Source organism: Entelurus aequoreus, linkage group LG20, assembly GCF_033978785.1.
Source record: "Entelurus aequoreus isolate RoL-2023_Sb linkage group LG20, RoL_Eaeq_v1.1, whole genome shotgun sequence".
NCBI lineage: Eukaryota > Metazoa > Chordata > Actinopteri > Syngnathiformes > Syngnathidae > Entelurus > Entelurus aequoreus.
In genome coordinates, this window is record NC_084750.1 from 51,129,790 (window position 1) to 51,156,384 (window position 26,595).

The following is a 26,595-nucleotide window of genomic DNA, read 5'->3' on the forward strand; positions in this document are numbered from 1 at the left end:
ATCTTTGTTTTCTACCTGTCAACTGTCAGTTTAGCATTTTTGTTTTCTACCTGTCAACTGTCAGTTTAGCATCTTTGTTTTCTACCTGTCAACTGTCAGTTTAGCATCTTTGTTTTCTACCTGTCAACTGTCAGTTTAGGCTGCTCGCTGGCTCTTCATCACCACTTCAAGATGGCGGCCCAATTTCTTGCGTCACAGCAGCCAATGCTTCGTCTACTTATAAGATGTCTATGGGGGCGACAGCTGGTTGTACTTGTTTCTCTCGCGAGATCTGGAAAACAGCTGGTTTTACTTGTTTCTCTCGCGAGATCTGGAAAAGAGCTTGTTACTTGTTTCTCTCGCGAGATCTGACAAGACTGCGCGCGAAGCAAACACGGCGAGGATAAGGCAAGATGGCGTCTGACGGTGAAGACGTTATTGCAGTCGTCACAGTTCAGTGTTCTTAATCTGTGCGTCCATGCACACATATATGTCCTTTATTACACTCTATTAAATAGAGTAATAATAACTGTTTGTATATTAGTCTGAGCGCACTTTGATGCTTCTCGATCTAGCTTTGCTTGCTAGTTAGCTTAGCTTGTTAGCTGCTAACAAAGAAGTGATGAAAACACATCGCTAAGCAGAGATCAAGTGTGAGTGTAAAGTGTTGTGATTGTGTGAAAATGTGCGAAAGAACCATAGCAGAGTACGAGGAGGAACTTTGTCCAACAAAAGAGGAGAAGGAGCGACAACATCAAGTTGTGTTACACACAACAGGTTTGTTTACTTCTTACTCTCACATCTTTACTAACTTTATATTTATTATTAACACTATTCTTCAATAGATTGCCTATAGGAAGATTAATTGGATGATGCACTGATTGTTTTATGTTGTTCATAAAAACCAGACAATATTTATGAGAGGTTGATGTTCCTCTCAGTGTGTAACAATGTGTATCAACATGTTTACACAAAACTCACACAGTCACCGGGGGAATATTCCAGAGAGCAGGTTAAGTGCAAACTCCTGAGTATGTAAAGCTCGAGAGTTTTACTTCCAAATATAGAGAGGTAGGACAAAGTCAGAGTCAGTTACTATGGTAACTGGCGCTGTAAACCTAGCCTGCTAGCTGGCAGGTTTGACAAGTTATTTATGTGTGTAAAAGCTATACTGACCTGTTATTTCCTTCATATTGGTGCAGCCATTAACCTACTACAGGGGTCGGCAACCTTTACCACTCAAAGAGCCATTTTGACCTGTTCCACAATTTAAAGACAACAATGGGAGCCACAAAACTATTTTGAAATTTAAAATGAAATAACACTCCATACAAAGTTTTTTTTTGCTTTGTGCTATGTATGAACCAGACACACGGCCCCCACCTTAATATGAAAATTTAATGTTAGTGCGGCCCGCGAGTTTTATATGAATGGCGCTTGACAGCGTCATACTTGCCAACCCTACCGATTTTTCCGGGAGACTCCCGAATTTCAGGGTAACTATTCTCACAAATGTCTGCTGATTTTCACCCAAACAACAGTAATACAGGCGTGCCGGGATGGCACTACCTTTAGCGCCCTCTACAACCTGTACAAACAGCGTGCCAGCCCAGTTACATGTTGTATGCGGCTTCTGCAGACACACATGAGTGACTGCAAGGCATACTTGGTCAACAGCCATACAGGTCACACTGAGGGTGGACGTATAAACAACTTTAACACTCTTACTAATATGCACCACACTGTGAAACCACACCAAACAAGAATGACAAACACATTTTGGGAGAACATCCGCACCGTAACACAACATAAACACAACAGAAAAATACCCAGAATCCCTTGCATCCCTAACTCTTCCGGGCTACATTGTACACCCCCGCTACCACCAAACCCCGCCCCCCAACCCTGCCCCCCCACACATCACCCCCTTCCCCTCTCCGTGCGTTGGTTGTGGTGGGCGGGGTTTGGTGGTAGCGGGGGTGAATAATGTAGCCCGGAAGAGTTAGGGATGCAAGGGATTCTGGGTATTTTTTCTGTTGTGTTTATGTTGTGTTACGGTGCGGATGTTCTCCCAAAATATGTTTGTCATTGTTGTTTGGTGTGGGTTCACAGTGTGGCGCATATTAATAAGAGTGTTAAAGTTGTTTATACAGCCACCCTCAGTGTGACCTGTATGGCTGTTGACCAAGTAGGCCTTGCAGTCACTTACGTGTGTAAGCAGAGGCCGCATACTACATGTGACTGGGCCGGCACGCAGATAGTATGATGAAAAAGCGGACGCGACGACAGGTTGTAGAGGACGCTAAAGGCAGTGCCATCACGGCACGCCCTCAATGTTGTTGTCCGGGTGAAAATCGGGGAATGTTTGCTCCGGGAGAGGCACTGAAATCCGGAAGTCTTGGCACTCAGCATCAAGGGTTGGAAGTAGGAGTTAAATCACCATAAAAGTTATTGCTGGGCGCAGCCACCGCTGCTGCTCACTGCTCCTCTCACCTCCCAGGGAGTGATCAATGGGGATGGGTCAAATGCAGGGAACAATCTGGCCACACCTAGTGTGTGTGTGACAAAAATTGGTACTTTGACTTTTTGATGTGGCAGTGATTGTGTAAAAAACAAAGCCTGATCTAAAGATGACATCTTGATCTCATACCATCTCAAACCAATTGGCCGTTCATTATTAAGTGAAATGTCTTAAATTCATCTTTAACCAAGCAACACTATGTTTTATCCAGTTACTCGATTAATCAAAAACATTCCCAGTAGAACACTTGATTAATAAAATGTTCAATAGCCACAGCCCTATATTTCATGTACGATTTAATATTTAGCATGTAGGAGTTAAAATGTGTTTTGTTTGTGTCCTGTAGACATCCATCAGCTGATTGGACACCAAGAAGAATGTCTCTCTCATCTGCAGGGGGACAGTTTCACTTTAGAGGATCCACAGCCCTCACATTTTAAAGGGGACGAGGAGGATCCACACATGAAAGAGGAAGAGGAGGGAGAGTGTCCTGTAGGGCAGGAGGAGGATGATGTCATGACTGTTGTCTCTGTGAAGACTGAAGAGCATGAAGACAAAGCACGTGAGTCCTCACAGCTTCATCACAGTCCAAGTAAGCACAACATCCACATATCATCTAATACAATGTTTGTGACACATGTTCATCCGGGGGCCACATTTATGACTAAAGATGGAGATATACTTGCTTTTTAACACCACCATTTAAAAATGAATGCTCATCAATCATCAACAATGTAATTGCTGGGGTGTAACCATGTGACCTAGAGGCCGTCCTCCTTACCTCACGTGGTCAAATGAAGGCAAACCTTCAATATGGCTACTGTTTATTTACCTTTAGCAGCACATATGTCAGCATATTTCAAAGGTTTAGTGGTGAAGATTAGGGATGTATACCAAGTACCATTTTTTTTTTAGTACTGGTTCCTAATTATGTCGTCCATGAGGACCGTGAAGATTCTGGACTAATGACACAACTATTTGTATTTTTAATTCCAGCTGACTGACGTAACTATGACACGTTGTCACATTGAGTTCAGCTGCCGCTGCTACACATTAAAATCAGCTTTGAATAATGACAAATAAGGAAGCAACCACACACAAAAGTGTGATGTGTGTGTTATTGACAAGAAGATGACATAACTGCATTTCACCTTGCACTGCACACATAGTTGACTTCTTTAAGACTTGAAATAAACAGCTGTTGTTTTTTCTTTATTTCTTTTTTTTTCTTTATTTAACCAGGTACAAATCCCATTGAGATCAAATATCTCTTTTCCAAGGGAGACCTGGCCAAGAGGGCAGCAGCAAGGTTACATTAAAAACAGTAAACAACACATAAAACATGACATGTACAACATTAAAACTTGCTGACATAACACATGTGCATACAGACAAGGTAGACTGCAATCCTTTCACAGAAGCTTTAAACTCATTCAATGTAACAAGGGTTTGAAGTTGAATATTGGATTGTAGGTTATTCCAAGCCTTCGCTGCTGAAAACCTAAATGCTTTCTTGCCCAGTTCAGTTCTTACTTTGGGGACGACAAATTGCAGAACATTCATTGAAAGAAGATTGTGACTTCCTTGTTTCTTTGTTAAAAGACAAGACAGATAAGATGGGGTGATACCCAGAATGGTTTTGTAGATGAACACATACCAATGATTGAGGCGTCGAGCACATAAAGATGTCCAGTTAACCATTGAGTATAACACACAATGGTGAGTAAGTTAACCATTGAGTATAACACACAATGGTGAGTAAGTTAACCATTGAGTAAAACACACAATGGTGAGTAAGTTAACCATTGAGTATAACACACAATGGTGAGTAAGTTAACCATTGAGTATAACACAATGGTGAGTAAGTTAACCATTGAGTATAACACACAATGGTGAGTAAGTTAACCATTGAGTATAACAAAATGGTGAGTAAGTTAACCATTGAGTATAACACACAAGGGTGAGTAAGTTAACCATTGAGTAAAACACACAATGGTGAGTAAGTTGGTGATGAATCTCAGTGCCCCGTGGTACACACTATCCAGCTTGTGGAGACAAGCAGCAGTAGCATTCATGTACAACACATCTCCATAGTCAATAACGGGTAAAAAGGTTGTTTCCACCAATTTCTGTTTCACGGTAAAAGAAAAGCAAGACTTGTTTCTATAATAAAATCCCAGTAAAAGTTTCAGGTTTTTTTTTACAACGTACTGGATGTGCTCCTTAAAACTCAAGTGGTCATCAATTAAAAATCCTAAATATTTAAAAGCAGATACTAACACAATTTGTTGCCCATTTCTTGTTCAAATGTTGTCACACAGTGCTGATCTTACAGTTTTTGATGTGGTAAAGAACATACACTTTGTTTTCTCTGCATTTAAAAGCAGTTGAAGATAGCAAAGTTGTTCTTGTACTCTGTCAAATGCATGTTGTAGATATTTAAAGGCCTCAGCAGGAGTGGGTGCTGTGCAGTATATGACAGTATCATCAGCGTAGGAATGGAAAGTTGAGTTCGGAATATTCTGTCCAAGATGATTAATTATTAATTAATAACGGACCCAACACAGAACCTTGAGGGACACCCTTTTCCACTTGCAGTACGTCCGAGAAGGAACCTTCTATCTGAACAGCCTGAGTTCTACTTGTGAGGTCATTTGCAAACCATCCAACTGCTTGCTGAGAAAAAGCAACAGCTGAAAGACGTTTGATTAAAATGACATGATCTACAGTATGAAATGCCTATGAAAAGTCAATAAAGAGGGACAGACAGCACTGCTTCTTGTCAAGAGCTTCAGTTACATCATTTATAAACTTCATAGCAGCAGTAACAGTACTGTGTTTTCTGCCAAAACCTGACTGAAAAGGTGACAGAATAAAATTGGTGTCCAAAAAGTATTTTATCTGTTCACTGATAAGGGATTCAAGCACTTTTGCCAGAACAGAGAGTTTAGCAGTGACGTGCAGTCAGGGGAGGCAGGTGAGGCGGGGCCTCACCTGCCATCATGGAAAGAAAAAAAATTTAAAAAGAAAAAAAAAAATTTAAATTGTTATATGTATCCAGTGATTATACTATCAGTGATTATACTATAAAGTTATTTTCCATTTAACTTCACCAGTTTTAGATTATTTTTTATTCAAAATCGCTGAATTTTCACATTTGCCGTTCAAATACTGAGAAGAGACTTGCTGTGATCAGCAGCCAGTTGAGGCACGTCACTGCGTTGAGCCTCACCGTGGATTGTGCAATGACCGGCTAACTGCTGGCCTGCTGTGCAGTGAGATCGTATTGCTGTATGAATTATATTGTACATTTCCATAGTTTAGTTAGCTGAGGTATATAATGTACAGTGTATTTTGTCAACAACTGTATGTGTGTAACGTATTTCTTGTGCTGAGCAATCATAAAACGGCTGCGAAGATGCACTGGCTGAGGCTCGCAGTAATCCCGCCTCCTGGTGGATAATGCACCCCCTGACGGGAGTGTTATATCAACTAAAGCCCACACTTAAACTTTCCACGTGCAAGATTGAATCTATTTAAAAAAGTTATTTAATAAGAAGCCAAAAAGTGCAAAAACAATAATGTTCGTGTTGGAGGAGTTGTGAATGACTGCTGGGCCACAACATTAGGTACACCTGCAGACTGCAGCACAGATTTCATATTTCAGTCATTCACAACTCCTCCAACACCAACATTATTGTTATAAACATTATAATTGTATGTAAAAAAACAACATTATGATTTTTACATTTTCAGAATGTGTTTGTTCTATTTTTAAACAAAGAAAAACATCTGCAGTTGTCTTTATTTTTAAGTTATCTTGCCGTGATTTTACCAGTCCGGCCAACTTGGAGTACATCTTCCTCCATGTGGCCACCTCATCTAAAATTAGTTTAAACACCCCTAGCCTAGATCTTCCTGCAAAAAGCAGATACGAGAAAAAAATATAATTATGAAACGGAATAGATCCCTAAAGATTTGTTGAGTAATATCAGGGATTATCTGTTGGTGGCGTTCCCAGACATGTGGAACTATCTTGAGTTCCAGACGTCATTCTACACCACAAATTATGGTTAAGTTTAGAGATAAAGTTTCGGTGTCATAGACCGTATACAGAATAAAATATTTACACACTTTATATCAGTGAGTGTAAAGTAAAGAATGCCTCAATCAATGCTGCTTTGTTTTGCTACACATTTTTAACACAACACACGAAAAAAAACAAATAATGTCATTGTGTTAACAGTGTCAGTCCAAAACTATTTTTATTCTCTCTTTATCTTATTTACTTATTTACCCAACAGACGTCCAGCAGCCCCTTCACATTAAAGAGGAAGAGGAGGATCCACAGCCCACCCACATTAAAAAGGAAGAGGATGATCCACAGCCCACCCACATTAAAGATGAAGAGGAGGATCCACAGCCCACCCACATTAAAAAGGAAGAGGATGATCCACAGCCCACCCACATTAAAGATGAAGAGGATGATCCACAGCCCACCCACATTAAAGATGAAGAGGATGATCCACAGCCCACCCACATTAAAGAGGAAGACGAGGATACACAGCCCACCCACATTAAAGAGGAGGAGGAGGATCCACAGCCCCCCCACATGAAAGAGGAGGGAGAGTGTGTTGTAGGGCAGGAGGAGGATGATGTCATGACTGTTGTCTCTGTGAAGACTGAAGAGCATGAAGACAAAGCACCTGAGTCCTCACAGCTTCATCACAGTCCAAGTAAGCACATATCATTTTATTCTCAGGGCATTCAATCCATCACAACTGGACTGTTCACTTTGTCTTAGAAGACTCATCCAAGTAGGCTTCATCACTTCATGCTCATACACTTCAAGTCTTAAATCTAATCATTGCAATTTAGAGGGGAACTGCACTTTTTGGGGGGGAATTTGTCTATCGTTCACAATCATTATAAAAGACATGAGGGTGAATATATTTTTAAAAAAATCACATTCTAGCTAGGGCTGGGCAATATGGCCTTTTATTAATATGTGGATATGTTTAGTCCATGTCACGATACACCATATTTATGTGGATATGTTTAGTCCATGTCACGATACACCATATATATGTGGATATGTTTAGTCCATGTCACGATACACCATATATATGTGGATATGTTTAGTCCATGTCACGATACACCATATATATGTGGATATGTTTAGTCCATGTCACGATACACCATATATATGTGGATATGTTTAGTCCATGTCACGATACACCATATATACCGTAATTTCCGGACTATAAGCCGCTACTTTTTCCCCTCGTTCTGGTCCCTGCGGCTTATACAAGGGTGCGGCTTATATACGGCCTGTTCTTCTCCGACACCGACGAAGAGGATTTTGGTGGTTTTAGTACGCAGGAGGAAGACGATGACACAATGATTAAAGACTGACTTTTCATATACCGGTAGGCTGGTTATTTTGATAACGTACAGGCGAGCACTTTGTATTACTTTGCACCGTTGTATTATTTGTACTCTGCACGAATGCTGTTCGCCATGTCAAAGATGTGAAAGTTTGATTGAATGATTGAAAGATTTATTGTTGATAAATGGGACGCTTTGCGTTCCCAAACAGTCATCTCTGTCCCGACAATCCCCTCCGTGGTAGCAGGAACCCCTATATACTACGGTAATAACACATCAAAACCCTGCGGCTTATAGTCGGGTGCGGCTTATATATGGAGCAATCTGTATTTTCCCCTAAATTTAGCTGGTGCGGCTTATAGTCAGGTGCGGCTTATAGTCCGGAAATTACGGTATGTGGATATGTTTAGGCCATGTCACCATACACCATATATATGTGGATATGTTTAGTCCATGTCACGATACACCATATATATGTGGATATGTTTAGGCCATGTCACCATACACCATATATATGTGGATATGTTTAGGCCAAGTCACGATACACCATATATATGTGGATATGTTTAGTCCATGTCACGATACACCATATATATGTGGATATGTTTAGTCCATGTCACGATACACCATATATATGTGGATATGTTTAGTCCATGTCACGATACACCATATATATGTGGATATGTTTAGTCCATGTCACGATACACCATATATATGTGGATATATTTAGGCCATGTCACGATACACCATATATATGTGGATATGTTTAGTCCATGTCACGATACACCATATATATGTGGATATGTTTAGGCCATGTCACCATACACCATATATACCGTAATTTCCGGACTATAAGCCGCACCTGACTATAAGCCGCACCAGCCAAATTTAGGGGAAAATACAGATTGCTCCATATATAAGCCGCACCCGACTATAAGCCGCAGGGTTTTGATGTGTAATTAGCGTAGTATATAGGGTTTCCTGCTACCACGGAGGGGATTGTCGGGACAGAGATGACTGTTTGGGAACGCAAAGCGTCCCATTTATTAACAATAAATCTTTCAATCAAACTTTCACATCTTTGACATGGCGAACAGCATTCGTGCAGAGTACAAATAATACAACGGTGCAAAGTAATACAAAGTGCTCGCCTGTACGTTATCAAAATGAAAAGTATACCTGCACTTGTCACTTTCAAAAAACAAACAAAATTATGGCTAGTTGAGCAACAATCGTGTTCCCATGTTTAGTTTTTACTCATTTTTACTAATTGGTTTTTATCTAGTCTGCACTTTGTCTGTGTTATTATTATTATTATTGGCTTTTATCTAGTTTGCACTTTGTCTGTGTTATTACTATTATCATTATTATCAACTCACTCTATTTTTTATTTTCCTATTTTAATGATGTTGGATCTGTGTTGTTGTTGTTGTTGTTGGGGACAAGTGTTGTAAATTAGCTTTGGCTACAAACACTGTGATGCATGCATCGGATAACTGTTTCAGATGTCTATGTTTTTGTATCTGTCCCTATTTCAAATAAACCTCTATAATAATAAAATAACCAGCCTACCGGTATATGAAAAGTCAGTCTTTAATCATTGTGTCATCGTCTTCCTCCTGCGTACTAAAACCACCGAAATCCTCTTCGTCGGTGTCGGAGAAGAACAGGCTGTATATAAGCCGCACCCTTGTATAAGCCGCAGGGACCAGAACGAGGGGAAAAAGTAGCGGCTTATAGTCCGGAAATTACGGTATGTGGATATGTTTAGTCCATGTCACGATACACCATATATATGTGGATATGTTTAGTCCATGTCACGATACACCATATATATGTGGATATGTTTAGTCCATGTCACGATACACCATATATATGTGGATATGTTTAGGCCATGTCACGATACACCATATATATGTGGATATGTTTAGGCCATGTCACGATACACCATATTTATGTGGATATGTTTAGTCCATGTCATGATACACCATATATATGTGGATATGTTTAGGCCATGTCACGATACACCATATATATGTGGATATGTTTAGTCCATGTCACGATACACCATATATATGTGGATATGTTTAGGCCATGTCACGATACACCATATATATGTGGATATGTTTAGTCCATGTCACGATACACCATATGTATGTGGATATGTTTAGGCCATGTCACGATACACCATATATATGTGGATATGTTTAGTCCATGTCACGATACACCATATGTATGTGGATATGTTTAGGCCATGTCACGATACACCATATATATGTGGATATGTTTAGGCCATGTCACGATACACCATATATATGTGGATATGTTTAGGCCATGTCACGATACACCATATATATGTGGATATGTTTAGGCCATGTCACGATACACCATATATATGTGGATATGTTTAGGCCATGTCACGATACACCATATATATGTGGATATGTTTAGTCCATGTCACGATACACCATATATATGTGGATATGTTTAGTCCATGTCACGATACACCATATATATGTGGATATGTTTAGGCCATGTCACGATACACCATATATATGTGGATATGTTTAGGCCATGTCACGATACACCATATTTATGTGGATATGTTTAGTCCATGTCACGATACACCATATATATGTGGATATGTTTAGGCCATGTCACGATACACCATATATATGTGGATATGTTTAGTCCATGTCACGATACACCATATATATGTGGATATGTTTAGTCCATGTCACGATACACCATATATATGTGGATATGTTTAGGCCATGTCACGATACACCATATATATGTGGATATGTTTAGTCCATGTCACGATACACCATATGTATGTGGATATGTTTAGGCCATGTCACGATACACCATATATATGTGGATATGTTTAGGCCATGTCACGATACACCATATATATGTGGATATGTTTAGGCCATGTCACGATACACCATATATATGTGGATATGTTTAGGCCATGTCACGATACACCATATATATGTGGATATGTTTAGTCCATGTCACGATACACCATATATATGAGGATATGTTTAGGCCATGTCATGATACACCATATATATGTGGATATGTTTAGTCCATGTCACGATACACCATATGTATGTGGATATGTTTAGGCCATGTCACGATACACCATATATATGTGGATATGTTTAGGCCATGTCACGATACACCATATATATGTGAATATGTTTAGGCCATGTCACGATACACCATATATATGTGGATATGTTTAGGCCATGTCACACGATACACCATATATATGTGGATATGTTTAGGCCATGTCACGATACACCATATATATGTGGATATGTTTAGGCCATGTCACGATACACCATATATATGTGGATATGTTTAGGCCATGTCACGATACACCATATATATGTGGATATGTTTAGGCCATGTCACGATACACCATATATATGTGGATATGTTTAGGCCATGTCACGATACACCATATATATGTGGATATGTTTAGGCCATGTCACGATACACCATATATATGTGGATATGTTTAGGCCATGTCACGATACACCATATATATGTGGATATGTTTAGGCCATGTCACGATACACCATATATATGTGGATATGTTTAGGCCATGTCACACGATACACCATATATATGTGGATATGTTTAGGCCATGTCACGATACACCATATATATGTGGATATGTTTAGGCCATGTCACGATACACCATATATATGTGGATATGTTTAGGCCATGTCACGATACACCATATATATGTGGATATGTTTAGTCCATGTCACGATACACCATATATATGTGGATATGTTTAGTCCATGTCACGATACACCATATATATGTGGATATGTTTAGTCCATGTCACGATACACCATATATATGTGGATATGTTTAGTCCATGTCACGATACACCATATATATGTGGATATGTTTAGTCCATGTCACGATACACCATATATATGTGGATATGTTTAGGCCATGTCACGATACACCATGTATATGTGGATATGTTTAGTCCATGTCACGATACACCATATATATGTGGATATGTTTAGGCCATGTCACGATACACCATATATATGTGGATATGTTTAGTCCATGTCACGATACACCATATATATGTGGATATGTTTAGTCCATGTCACGATACACCATATATATGTGGATATGTTTAGTCCATGTCACGATACACCATATATATGTGGATATGTTTAGTCCATGTCACGATACACCATATATATGCGGATATGTTTAGGCCATGTCACGATACACCATGTATATGTGGATATGTTTAGTCCATGTCACGATACACCATATATATGTGGATATGTTTAGTCCATGTCACGATACACCATATATATGTGGATATGTTTAGTCCATGTCACGATACACCATATATATGTGGATATGTTTAGTCCATGTCACGATACACCATATATATGTGGATATGTTTAGTCCATGTCACGATACACCATATGTATGTGGATATGTTTAGGCCATGTCACGATACACCATATATATGTGGATATGTTTAGTCCATGTCACGATACACCATATATATGTGGATATGTTTAGTCCATGTCACGATACACCATATATATGTGGATATGTTTAGTCCATGTCACGATACACCATATATATGTGGATATGTTTAGTCCATGTCACGATACACCATATGTATGTGGATATGTTTAGGCCATGTCACGATACACCATATATATGTGGATATGTTTAGTCCATGTCACGATACACCATATATATGTGGATATGTTTAGTCCATGTCACGATACACCATATATATGTGGATATGTTTAGTCCATGTCACGATACACCATATATATGTGGATATGTTTAGTCCACGTCATGATACACCATATATATGTGGATATGTTTAGTCCATGTCACGATACACCATATATATGTGGATATTTTGCCTTAGCCTTGAATGAACACTTGATGCATATAATCACAGCAGTATGATGATTCTATGTGTCTACATTAAAACATTCTTCTTCATACTGCATTAATATATGCTACATTTAAACTTTCATGCAGAGAGGGAAACCACAACTAAGTCAATTTAGCAAAAGTGTATTTATTAAACAGTTATTAAGCAGTGGCACAAACATTCATGTCATTTCAAAACAGAAAGTTCAAGATTGTCAGAGACATTTTAAAACAAGCTATTAGTGCACTTTTGTGCATGATGTCACTAAGATGACAAATCAAAACAACACTAAATTAAAGTGCACTTTTTGTACAGAACGCCACTACAATAGTTTAAAACAAATAAAGTGCACTTTTGTGTATGATGTCACACAAGATATTTCAATAAGTGTCAAATAAAAATGAGCTGCATAATAGGACATCAAATAGTGTATGTCCTTCACTATGTGGTAGGTTCCTGCGGACGTTATCTCCTTCTGTTGTTGACTATTTGTTTCATACGGTGTTGATGTGGAAATGGTTGCTTGGGCATTTTGTGGGTGTGGCACTGAACGGAGATGTTGACATGCAGAGTTTCAAGCACTCTTCATTCTCTAGCGGGTGACTTTTCAAAGGATGCTACATTAGCAGTGCTGCTACTTTTTGTAGCAACGCTTTTGCCGCATACTTGTTCACCATCTACCCGCTTGAAGCCAAACCACCGCCAGACGATGGACCCCCTGCTGTTTGTCTTGGGAATTAATTATTCCTTCATTTGTTACCAGATTGGCAGCTTCTTTCTCTCGTATTACCACTAGCACCACAGCTAACGTTACCATGCCACTACCTGTCTGCTCCGTGAGAGCGTATGACGTTGCACACGTGACAGTATGTGACGTATGTAAGAAGGTGCGCTTGTTTTATGTCTCTGTGAGAAGGAGAGACAAGAAAGAGTGAGAAGAGCCTGTAGTGTAATGCCTGCAGCTAAAAGCAACTGTGTGAGAACGTATACTCCAATATCACCATATAGTCATTTTCTATATCGCACAGAGACAAACCCACAATATATCCAGTATATTCCATGTATCACCCAGCCCTAATTCTAACTCATAAATGTAAATAAAAGTCCACTTGCAATGGAGCCAATGGGAGGTCCTCTATAACCATCCAAAATACACCAACAATACTCCATTTGCATTTTGTGGCTTGAATGTCCACCAAGTGTTAGTTGACTTGACTTGACTTGACTTTGACTTTATTTGGAACATGCAAGCATACAACATGATACATCACACATGCAAGCATACAACATGATACATCACACATGCATGCATACAACATGATACATCACACATGCATGCATACAACATGATACATCACACATGCATGCATACTACATGATACATCACACATGCATGCATACAACATGATACATCACACATGCATGCATACAACATGATACATCACACATGCATGCATACAACATGATACATCACACATGCATGCATACAACATGATACATCACACATGCACACATACAACATGATACATCACACATGCACGCATACAACATGATACATCACACATGCACGCATACAACATGATACATCACACATGCACGCATACAACATGATACATCACACATGCATGCATACAACATGATACATCACACATGCATGCATGCATACAACATGATACATCACACATGCATGCATACAACATGATACATCACACATGCACGCATACAACATGATACATCATACATGCACGCATACAACATGATACATCACACATGCACGCATACAACATGATACATCACACATGCATGCATACAACATGATACATCACACATGCATGCATACAACATGATACATCACACATGTATGCATACAACATGATACATCACACATGCATGCATACAACATGATACATCACACATGCATGCATACAACATGATACATCACACATGCATGCATACAACATGATACATCACACATGCATGCATACAACATGATACATCACACATGCATGCATACAACATGATACATCACACATGCATGCATACAACATGATACATCACACATGCATGCATACAACATGATACATCACACATGCATGCATACAACATGATACATCACACATGCATGCATACAACATGATACATCACACATGCATGCATACAACATGATACATCACACATGCATGCATACAACATGATACATCACACATGCATGCAAACAACATGATACATCACACATGCATGCATACAACATGATACATCACACATGCATGCATACAACATGATACATCACACATGCATGCATACAACATGATACATCACACATGCATGCATACAACATGATACATCACACATGCACGCATACAACATGATACATCACACTTGCACGCATACAACATGATACATCACACATGCACGCATACAACATGATGCATCACACATGTATGCATACAACATGATACATCACACATGCATGCATACAACATGATACATCACACATGTATGCATACAACATGATACATCACACATGCATGCAAACAACATGATACATCACACATGCATGCATACAACATGATACATCACACATGCATGCATACAACATGATGCATCACACATGCATGCATACAACATGATACATCACACATGCATGCATACAACATGATACATCACACATGCATGCATACAACATGATACATCACACATGCATACAACATGATACATCACACATGCATGCATACAACATGATACATCACACATGCATGCATACAACATGATACATCACACATGCACGCATACAACATGATACATCACACATGCACGCATACAACATGATACATCACACATACACGCATACAACATGATACATCACACATGCACACATACAACATGATACATCACACATGCACTCATACAACATGATACATCACACTTGCACGCATACAACATGATACATAACACATGCACGCATACAACATGATACATCACACATGCACGCATACAACATGATGCATCACACATGTATGCATACAACATGATACATCACACATGCATGCATACAACATGATACATCACACATGTATGCATACAACATGATACATCACACATGCATGCAAACAACATGATACATCACACATGCATGCATACAACATGATACATCACACATGCATGCATACAATGTGATGCATCACACATGCATGCATACAACGTGATACATCACACATGCATGCATACAACATGATACATCACACATGCATGCATACAACATGATACATCACACATGCATGCATACAACATGATACATCACACATGTATGCATACAACATGATACATCACACACGCATGCAAACAACATGATGCATCACACATGCATGCATACAACATGATACATCACACATGCATGCATACAACATGATACATCACACATGCATGCATACAACATGATACATCACACATGCATGCATACAACATGATACATCGCACATGCATGCATACAGCATGATACATCACACATGCATGCATACAACATGATACATCACACATGCATGCATACAACATGATACATCACACATGCATGCATACAACATGATACATCACACATGCATGCATACAACATGATACATCACACATGCATGCATACAACATGATACATCACACATGCACGCATACAACATGATACATCACACATGTATGCATACAACATGATACATCACACATGCATGCATACAACATGATACATCACACATGTATGCATACAACATGATACATCGCACATGCATGCAAACAACATGATGCATCACACATGCATGCATACAACATGATACATCACACATGCATGCATACAACATGATGCATCACACATGCATGCATACAACATGATACATCACACATGCATGCATACAACATGATACATCACACATGCATACAACATGATACATCACACATGCATGCATACAACATGATACATCACACATGCATGCATACAACATGATACATCACACATGCATGCATACAACATGATACATCACACATGCACGCATACAACATGATACATCACACATGCACGCATACAACATGATACATCACACATGCACGCATACAACATGATACATCACACATGCACGCATACAACATGATACATCACACTTGCACGCATACAACATGATACATCACACATGCACGCATACAACATGATACATCACACATGCACGCATACAACATGATGCATCACACATGTATCCATACAACATGATACATCACACATGCATGCATACAACATGATACATCACACATGTATGCATACAACATGATACATCACACATGCATGCAAACAACATGATACATCACACATGCATGCATACAACATGATACATCACACATGCATGCATACAATGTGATGCATCACACATGCATGCATACAACGTGATACATCACACATGCATGCATACAACATGATACATCACACATGCATGCATACAACATGATACATCACACATGCATGCATACAACATGATACATCACACATGTATGCATACAACATGATACATCACACACGCATGCAAACAACATGATGCATCACACATGCATGCATACAACATGATACATCACACATGCATGCATACAACATGATACATCACACATGCACGCATACAACATGATACATCACACATGCACGCATACAACATGATACATCACACATGCATGCAAACAACATGATACATCACACATGCATGCATACAACATGATACATCACACATGCATGCATACAACATGATGCATCACACATGCATGCATACAACATGATACATCACACATGCATGCATACAACATGATACATCACACATGCATGCATACAACATGATACATCACACATGCATGCATACAACATGATACATCACACATGCATGCATACAACATGATGCATCACACATGCATGCATACAACATGATACATCACACATGCATGCATACAACATGATGCATCACACATGCATGCATACAACATGATGCATCACACATGCATGCATACAACATGATGCATCACACATGCATGCATACAACATGATACATCACACATGCATGCATACAACATGATACATCACACATGCATGCATACGTGATACATCACACATGCATGCATACAACATGATACATCACACATGCATGCATACAACATGATACATCACACATGCATGCATACAACATGATACATCACACATGCATGCATACAACATGATACATCACACATGCATGCATACAACGTGATACATCACACATGCATGCATACAACATGATACATCACACATGCATGCATACAACATGATACATCACACATGCATGCATACAACATGATACATCACACATGCATGCATACAACATGATACATCACACATGCACGCATACAACATGATACATCACACATGCACGCATACAACATGATACATCACACATGCACGCATACAACATGATACATCACACATGCACGCATACAACATGATACATCACACTTGCACGCATACAACATGATACATCACACATGCATGCATACAACATGATACATCACACATGCACGCATACAACATGATGCATCACACATGTATCCATACAACATGATACATCACACATGCATGCATACAACATGATACATCACACATGTATGCATACAACATGATACATCACACATGCATGCAAACAACATGATACATCACACATGCATGCATACAACATGATACATCACACATGCATGCATACAACATGATGCATCACACATGCATGCATACAACATGATACATCACACATGCATGCATACAACATGATACATCACACATGCATACAACATGATACATCACACATGCATGCATACAACATGATACATCACACATGCACGCATACAACATGATACATCACACATGCACGCATACAACATGATACATCACACATGCACGCATACAACATGATACATCACACATGCACGCATACAACATGATACATCACACATGCATGCAAACAACATGATACATCACACATGCATGCATACAACATGATACATCACACATGCATGCATACAACATGATGCATCACACATGCATGCATACAACATGATACATCACACATGCATGCATACAACATGATACATCACACATGCATGCATACAACATGATACATCACACATGCATGCATACAACATGATACATCACACATGCATGCATACAACATGATGCATCACACATGCATGCATACAACATGATACATCACACATGCATGCATACAACATGATGCATCACACATGCATGCATACAACATGATGCATCACACATGCATGCATACAACATGATGCATCACACATGCATGCATACAACATGATACATCACACATGCATGCATACAACATGATACATCACACATGCATGCATACGTGATACATCACACATGCATGCATACAACATGATACATCACACATGCATGCATACAACATGATACATCACACATGCATGCATACAACATGATACATCACACATGCATGCATACAACATGATACATCACACATGCATGCATACAACGTGATACATCACACATGCATGCATACAACATGATACATCACACATGCATGCATACAACATGATACATCACACATGCATGCATACAACATGATACATCACACATGCATGCATACAACATGATACATCACACATGCATGCATACAACATGATGCATCACACATGCATGCATACAACATGATACATCACACATGCATGCATACAACATGATACATCACACATGCATGCATACAACATGATACATCACACATGCATGCATACAACATGATACATCACACATGCATGCATACAACATGATACATCACAATTTCCAGTTAGTCTATTGAACATGTTAGAAAAGGAGTAGGAAGAAGCAGAGCTTATTTAATCCTACCACTTTTCTTTTACATAACAGTTGCTAAAACTTTAGTTGACTTCCTGTTGTCAATGTATTCACAATATACTCCATAAGTAATCACAATACAAATAAATCAATAATAATGAGTGAAGTAAGTTATATTTCATATGGTGAGATGAGTAAGATGATGTAGAAAATGAATGATGGATGAAATAAATTGAGAATGTTTATCATGGTTCTTCTTCTTTGTACTTTGTAAACACTTTAAGTGTGAAGAGTTTCTTGAAGTGGATCATATTAGTACATTGTTTGATTGCTTTGCTTCATCCATTCCATCATTTAATTCCACATACTGATATACTGAAGGTCTTAAGTGTTGTACGTGCATACAAATGTTTTAATTACATTTTTCTCTAAGATTATATTTCTCCTCTTTAGTTGAGAATTGTTGTACATTCTTGGCTAGCAGATTATAGTTTGCTTTGTGTATCATTTTAGCTGTTTGCAAATTCACTATGTGGTGGAACTTCAGTATTTGTGATTGAATAAATAAAGTGTTTGTATGTTGTCTATATCCAACATGATGTATTATTATAACTGATCTTTTTTGTAACACAGTTAATGAATGAAGTGTACTTTTGTACTTATTTCCCATATTTCTACACAATAAGTCAGATATGTAACACTAGTGAGCAGTAGAGAATATGAAGTCATTTTTGTCCCAGGACATATTATGCTTTATTCATTATTGAAATGTTTTTTGCCACCTTATGTTGTATGTTTTATATATGAGATTTCCAGTTAATTTGATCATCTATTAATACTCCCAACAATCTGGTTTCTTTTACCCTTTCAATGTCTACTCCGTCTTTTGTATTTGTGTGTGATGCTCTTTTCTACTGTTACCAAATAGCATTATTTTACTTTTACTGAGACTCAAGGATTGTCTGTTTTTGTCAAAGCATCTTTTTAATGTGTTCATTTCTTCTGTTATTGTTTGTATTATCTTCTGTGTGTTCTCTCCTGAACAAAACACTGTTGTATCATCTGCAAATAAAACTAACTTTAAGTCCTTTGTAACTTTACATATGTGGTTTGTATAAAGATTAAACAATCTTGGTCCCAGTATTGATCCCTGGGGTACACCACAGGATATATCTAGCCGTGTTGACATATTTTCACCCATCTTCACATATTGCTTCCTGTTGGTTAAATAGCTTCTTACCCAGTTCAAGACCAAACCTCTGATGCCATATCCTTCTAGTTTTGTTATTAAAATCCATCCATCCATCCATTTTCTACCGCTTACTCCCTTCGGGGTCGCAGGGGCGCTGGAGCCTATCTCAGCTATATCATGATTAATTGTGTTAAATGCTTTAGTTAAGTCCATGAATACTGCGGCCGCACATTCTTTACCATCTTTTGCATTGCTCATTTCCTCTGTTATTTGGATTAATGCTATCCATGTTGAGATATTTGCTGTGAATTCTGGTGTGTAGTTAGTAAACTGGTGTATGTCTCCATTCTTAGAAATTGGTACGACTTTTGCAATTTTCATTTTGTCAGGGAATTTGCCGGTTAGAAATGATACGTTGCTGATATATGTCAGAGGTTCTGAAATGTCTTCTATAACCTTTTTTTATGGTTACCATATCTATTCCATGACAGTCGCTTGAGGTCTTGGATTTACAATGTTTTACAATTTGGATTATTTCTTCTTTTGTCACGTTCTTAAGAAACATGGAATTGGGATTTCTGTCTATGAGCTCACTCAAGTCCTCAACTGATCCATCATCTGCATTTGGAAATCTTTCTTCCACATTTTTAACAAAGTCATCATTAAAACGTTCAACTATTTGGTTCATATTGTCATTTTTTTGTATTTCCATGTAGAAAGTACTGGGGGTAATCTTTCTTAGCAGCATTTTTAATGATGCTATTTAGGATGTTGCTCTCATGTTGTTTCTGTTCTTCTTTAATAATTGTCTGTAGTATTCCTTCTTACATGTTCCTAGTATACCAATTAGCTGGTTTTTATATTTCTTATACTTATTTTCTGCCTCTATAGATGTCTGTGTTATTAATATTCCATATAATGTCTTTTTTTTGTGACAAGCATTTTTCTGTCCTTTTGTCATCCATGTTTGTCTTTTGCTTCTTACTATCTTCTTTCCATGGACAACATAAACATTGATATTATACATGTGGGCCAATATATATATATATATATATATATATATATATATATATATATATATATATATATATATATATATATATATATATATATATATATATATATATATATATATGCTATAAAAGCTACTTTTGCAGTGTAGCTTGTAGTGTAGCGTGCTCCAATTCTTTGAGGATAGCTTAGCTCCATTTAATTGAGAGTAACTTGTAGCTTAGCTTACTACATTGTCCAGGTAGCTTGCCCATCACTGTCTATTTGGCCTAGCTCACATGTCAATAGTTTGAATACTGCAAACTTCAATACAGTAACACCTCATTTGTTCTGCAGACGTCCAGCGGGTGTCAGCGGGGAGTCATGAAGAGGAGTGGCACACCAGTGTGGGACAGAAGGAGCTACAGGCCCCCTCCCACATTAAAGAGGAGCAGCTTCATGATGAAGATGAAGCTCAGTCCTTACAGCTTCATCACAGTCAAAGTGAGGAGAACAGAGGGGCGGAGCTTGTAAGTCAACACATCACAGAAGCTGATGGAGAGCATTGTGAAGATATAAAGTCAGAACCAGACAGCATCTTTGCTCCACTGTCAGACATGGACCACATGATGTCACACTCTTCTGATCACAGTGACCACATCCAAAAACCTTTGGAGAGTCAAAATGACTCTAAAGGTGATACGAGACATCACACTAACAACAAACACTTTGACTGCTCTCAATGTGGGAAATCATTTAGACTGAAGAGTTATTTTACAAGACACATGAGAACACACACTGGAGAGAAACATTTTATTTGCTCTGTTTGTAAGAAGAGTTTCTCCCAAAAGGAACACATGACCAGACACATACGAACACACACTGGAGAGAAACCTTTTCCTTGCTCAGCTTGTGCTAAAAGATTCAACACTAAGTATGACATGATATTACACATGAGAACACACACTGGTGAGAAACCTTTTACTTGCTCTGTGTGTAAGAAGAGTTTCTCCAGAAAGGGTGACATGATCAGACACATGAGAACACACACTGGAGAGAAACCTTTTAATTGCTCAGCTTGTGCTAAAAGATTCAACAATAAGAAGGACATCATATTACACATCAGAACTCACACAGGTGAGAAACCTTTTATTTGCTCTGTTTGCAAGAAGAGTTTCTCCACAAAGGAATGCATGACCACACACATGAGAACACACACAGGTGAGAAACCTTTTACTTGCTCTGTTTGTAAGACTACTTTCTCCAGAAAGGGTTTCATGACCACACACATGAGAACACACACAGGTGAGAAACCTTTTAAGCAAGCACAGATACTAAAGGCCTTTTTTCTGAACTTGAAGATTTAAAGAAACAGGAGACACGATTACTGTGGCATGCTGTTACACTGTCTGAGTACAGACGACAGCAACGTATCCCCAGAGGGCTTCGAATCAACAAAATTCCAGCCTTTGGCACAGATGACCCTGACTTTATGAAGAAGTGGGAACAAATCCTAAACAAATGTTCATTAGATCTAGAAGTATTGATCATTGAAAAGTCAAAAGCTGAGCAGTCAAAAAAACTTGAAACCATAAAAGCTCTTGAGACAAAAATTCACAACCTCCAGGGATTAGAGGAGGTCACCCAAATGGAAGAGAAAATGTTGAAGTCATTGGACTCATTCAAGATACAACTCAAACAATACAAAATGAAGAAATACCAACGTGATTTGAATGACTACAAAGAGGGAACAGTTTACCAATGGCAAAAACCAACCTACAGAGGAAGACAGAGAATCAGAGCCAAACCAGGTGTCTATCGTCAATCTGATGACTATCCCTCAGCTGTGAGTGACCAATCAAGTGAGAGTGAGGATCTGACAACCAACCGCAGAGCACCTTTTTTAGATCTACCCCACCCACACCAACGTGGAAGAGGAAGAGGAAGACGAGGCGGGGCAAACGAGGGAAGAGGTCCACCCAGGAGATCCCCAAGACAATCCAATCACCCATAGTGAATCTGTCTAAAGTTCCACTCACCCCAGCCCAAACCTCAGTTCTAAATAAAGGTCTTTCATTTGCAGTAACCAACAAAGTCAATGCTTTCAACCTAAAAGTTGACACCTATAAGTTCATGAGACAACTTCATTTGAAACACTTTTTCTCTCCTCTCCATAAAAATGCAGCATATTCAACTGAACAGTCATCACAAAGTGAAGAGAGTAAAACTGGAACACAAAAACCTTCTCCCTTTGCTCCAAAGTCATCATTTTGCCCTTTCACCAACCTAAGCCCTGCGATTTTGACATTTAACAAATTAGTTGAGAATGATCTTGAAAAAATGTTAAAAAAAGATAAAGGCCCAAAATACTCAAACTTGAGTTCTGAAGAGCGCAATGCATTAGAAGAGTTGGAGAACAATCCAGAAATCACTACCCGCTCAGCAGACAAAGCAGGAGCTGTGTGTATCCTTGACACTGAATACTACCATCAGAAAATGCTTGAACTTTTGAACAGCCCCACCTACAGGAAGCTAGAGAAAAATCCTATGGATGAATTTAAATCTGAAATTGACAGTCTGCTGAAAGTTGCATTCGAATCAAACTGGATCACAAAAAATGAGCATGCCTATCTGACTAACCAGCACCCAGTCACCCCCATCATATATTGTCTTCCCAAAATCCATAAACATCCTACAGAACCCCCATTGAGGCCAATAGTCTCAGGAAGAGGCTCAGTGACTGAACCATTGTCAAAATATGTTGACTTCTTCTTGAAAGATTTTGTGAAAGACCTACCCGCCTACCTTGGAGACACAAAAGATGTACTTAACTGTCTGACTGAATATACTGCAAATCAGAATACAATATTGGTGTCTCTTGATGTTGAAAACCTATATGGTTGCATTCCCCATGAAGATGCTTTGAACTCTGTGGCCTATTACCTATCCAAGAGAGAAGCAACACACAATCCCCCTAATGAATTTCTATTAGAATTGTTACACTATGTACTGAGTCACAACTACATGCTGTATGACTCCAAATGGTATCTCCAACAAGCAGGGACTGCGATGGGGACCGCAACAGCGCCCTCTGTAGCTGGATTAGTGGTAGGGAAATGGGAAGAAGAAGTCATACATGACCCAAATAGTAACCCTTACCATTCAAATATAAAACTGTACAAACGATACATTGATGACATCCTGATATTTTGGGAGGGGACGCAAGAAGAATTGATGGACTTTGTGAAATATCTCAACAATAGTTCAGCGTTCCTTAAATTCACCTGTGAACATAGCACTGAAAAGATTAATTATTTGGATTTGAGCATACATAAAGATGAAACAGGAGCTATTCACACTTCTATTTATAGAAAAGATATGGAACGAAATTCAATATTACATGCCACAAGCAATCATCCCAAACCCCTAAAGGACAATATCCCAGTGGGTCAGTTTTTGAGGCTCAAACGCAACTGTTCAGACCTTGAGGACTTTCACTCCAAAGAAATAATCATGGCTGCTCGGTTCAAAGAAAGAGGTTATGCCTCTAACTCTATTCAGAAAGCCATACAGCGAGCTAATACTACTGCTCGTACTGATCTCCTGTCCAACATTCAGAAAACTAAGAATCCAAGCCGGGCCTGTTTCTCCACTGAATTCAACCATTGTGCTTCACAAATAAAGGAGACACTCAAGAAACACTGGCATGTGCTCCAAGCAGAAGAAACACTAAAGGACCTCTGCAAATCCCCACCTCTTTTTGCTTTCAGGAGAGCGCCTACAATTAAAAACATGGTCATGTATAAGAATATGATTCCCAAAAAGACCACCACATGGTTGACAACAACAACAACAACAGGCATGTATAGATGTGGTAACTGTGCCTGCTGTAACAATACAACAAAAACTAAATCATTTAACCATCCTCACACTGGGAAGAAAATTCCAATAAGGGAATTCATCAACTGTAAGTCAACTCATGTGGTCTACATGCTATTATGTCCCTGTAGCTTAGCCTACATTGGAAAAACCAAAAGGCCGCTAAAACAAAGAATATCTGAGCACAAAACAGCAATTCGTACAGGCAATATGGACTATGCCATTGCAAGACATTACTCTGAAGCAAACCACGGTTCACCCTCTTCATTAAGATTCTATGGGATTGAACAAATCATGATGCCCAAAAGAGGAGGAGATATTTTGAAAAAACTATCACAGAGAGAAATGTTCTGGATCTACACACTCAATACTATGACACCAAATGGACTCAATGATGACTATAGCCTAAAATGTTTTTTAACATAATTGTTCCTTCTGTGTCATTGTAGTCATCCAGTATCCAGTCCAGTGCCATCTAGTGTATGCTAGTCCTAACAACAGTGTTTTGCAGAAGCTCCACCTGAAAATTGGTCCCAGCATCAGCAAGGAAGAAGACATGTGATTGGTTCCCCAGTAATTGGATCCAATTCCCAGTTGTGAACTCTGAGTGTGTGTGTATGTATAAATTGACACTGAAATTGTATGTACTCTTAAACGCTCTGACGAAGGCCACGTGCCGAAACGCGTAAGCGTTCCTCTTTTTTGATGTGAGCAATAAATCAAGTGAAATGTGAGTATTTTGTCCTACTAGTCTTAATTTTGGGATGTGCTACCTTTTCAAACATTTTTGAAACATTTACTGGATTACTTTTTTTGGGTTTGGCACT

General features: G+C 38.8%; 1 protein-coding gene across 5 annotated transcripts; it reads left to right on the plus strand.

Moving 5' to 3' along the window:
- Positions 1–355: 355 nt before the first annotated feature.
- Positions 356–26,474, plus strand: LOC133636355 (zinc finger protein 25-like). 5 transcript variants are annotated; one of them, XM_062030332.1, is made up of 5 exons: positions 356–756; positions 2,847–3,092; positions 6,805–7,236; positions 22,247–22,585; positions 26,280–26,474. In XM_062030332.1, the coding sequence occupies exons 1-5, from the start codon at positions 663–665 to the stop codon at positions 26,366–26,368; spliced, it is 1,200 nt and encodes a 399-aa protein (XP_061886316.1). In that variant the 5' UTR covers positions 356–662; the 3' UTR covers positions 26,369–26,474. The 5 variants fall into 5 exon arrangements, with proteins under 5 accessions (XP_061886316.1, XP_061886318.1, XP_061886313.1 ...); XM_062030334.1 differs by having other exon boundaries at positions 22,247–22,419; positions 26,218–26,426; XM_062030329.1 differs by lacking the exon at positions 26,280–26,474 and having other exon boundaries at positions 22,247–23,261.
- Positions 26,475–26,595: the final 121 nt, after the last annotated feature.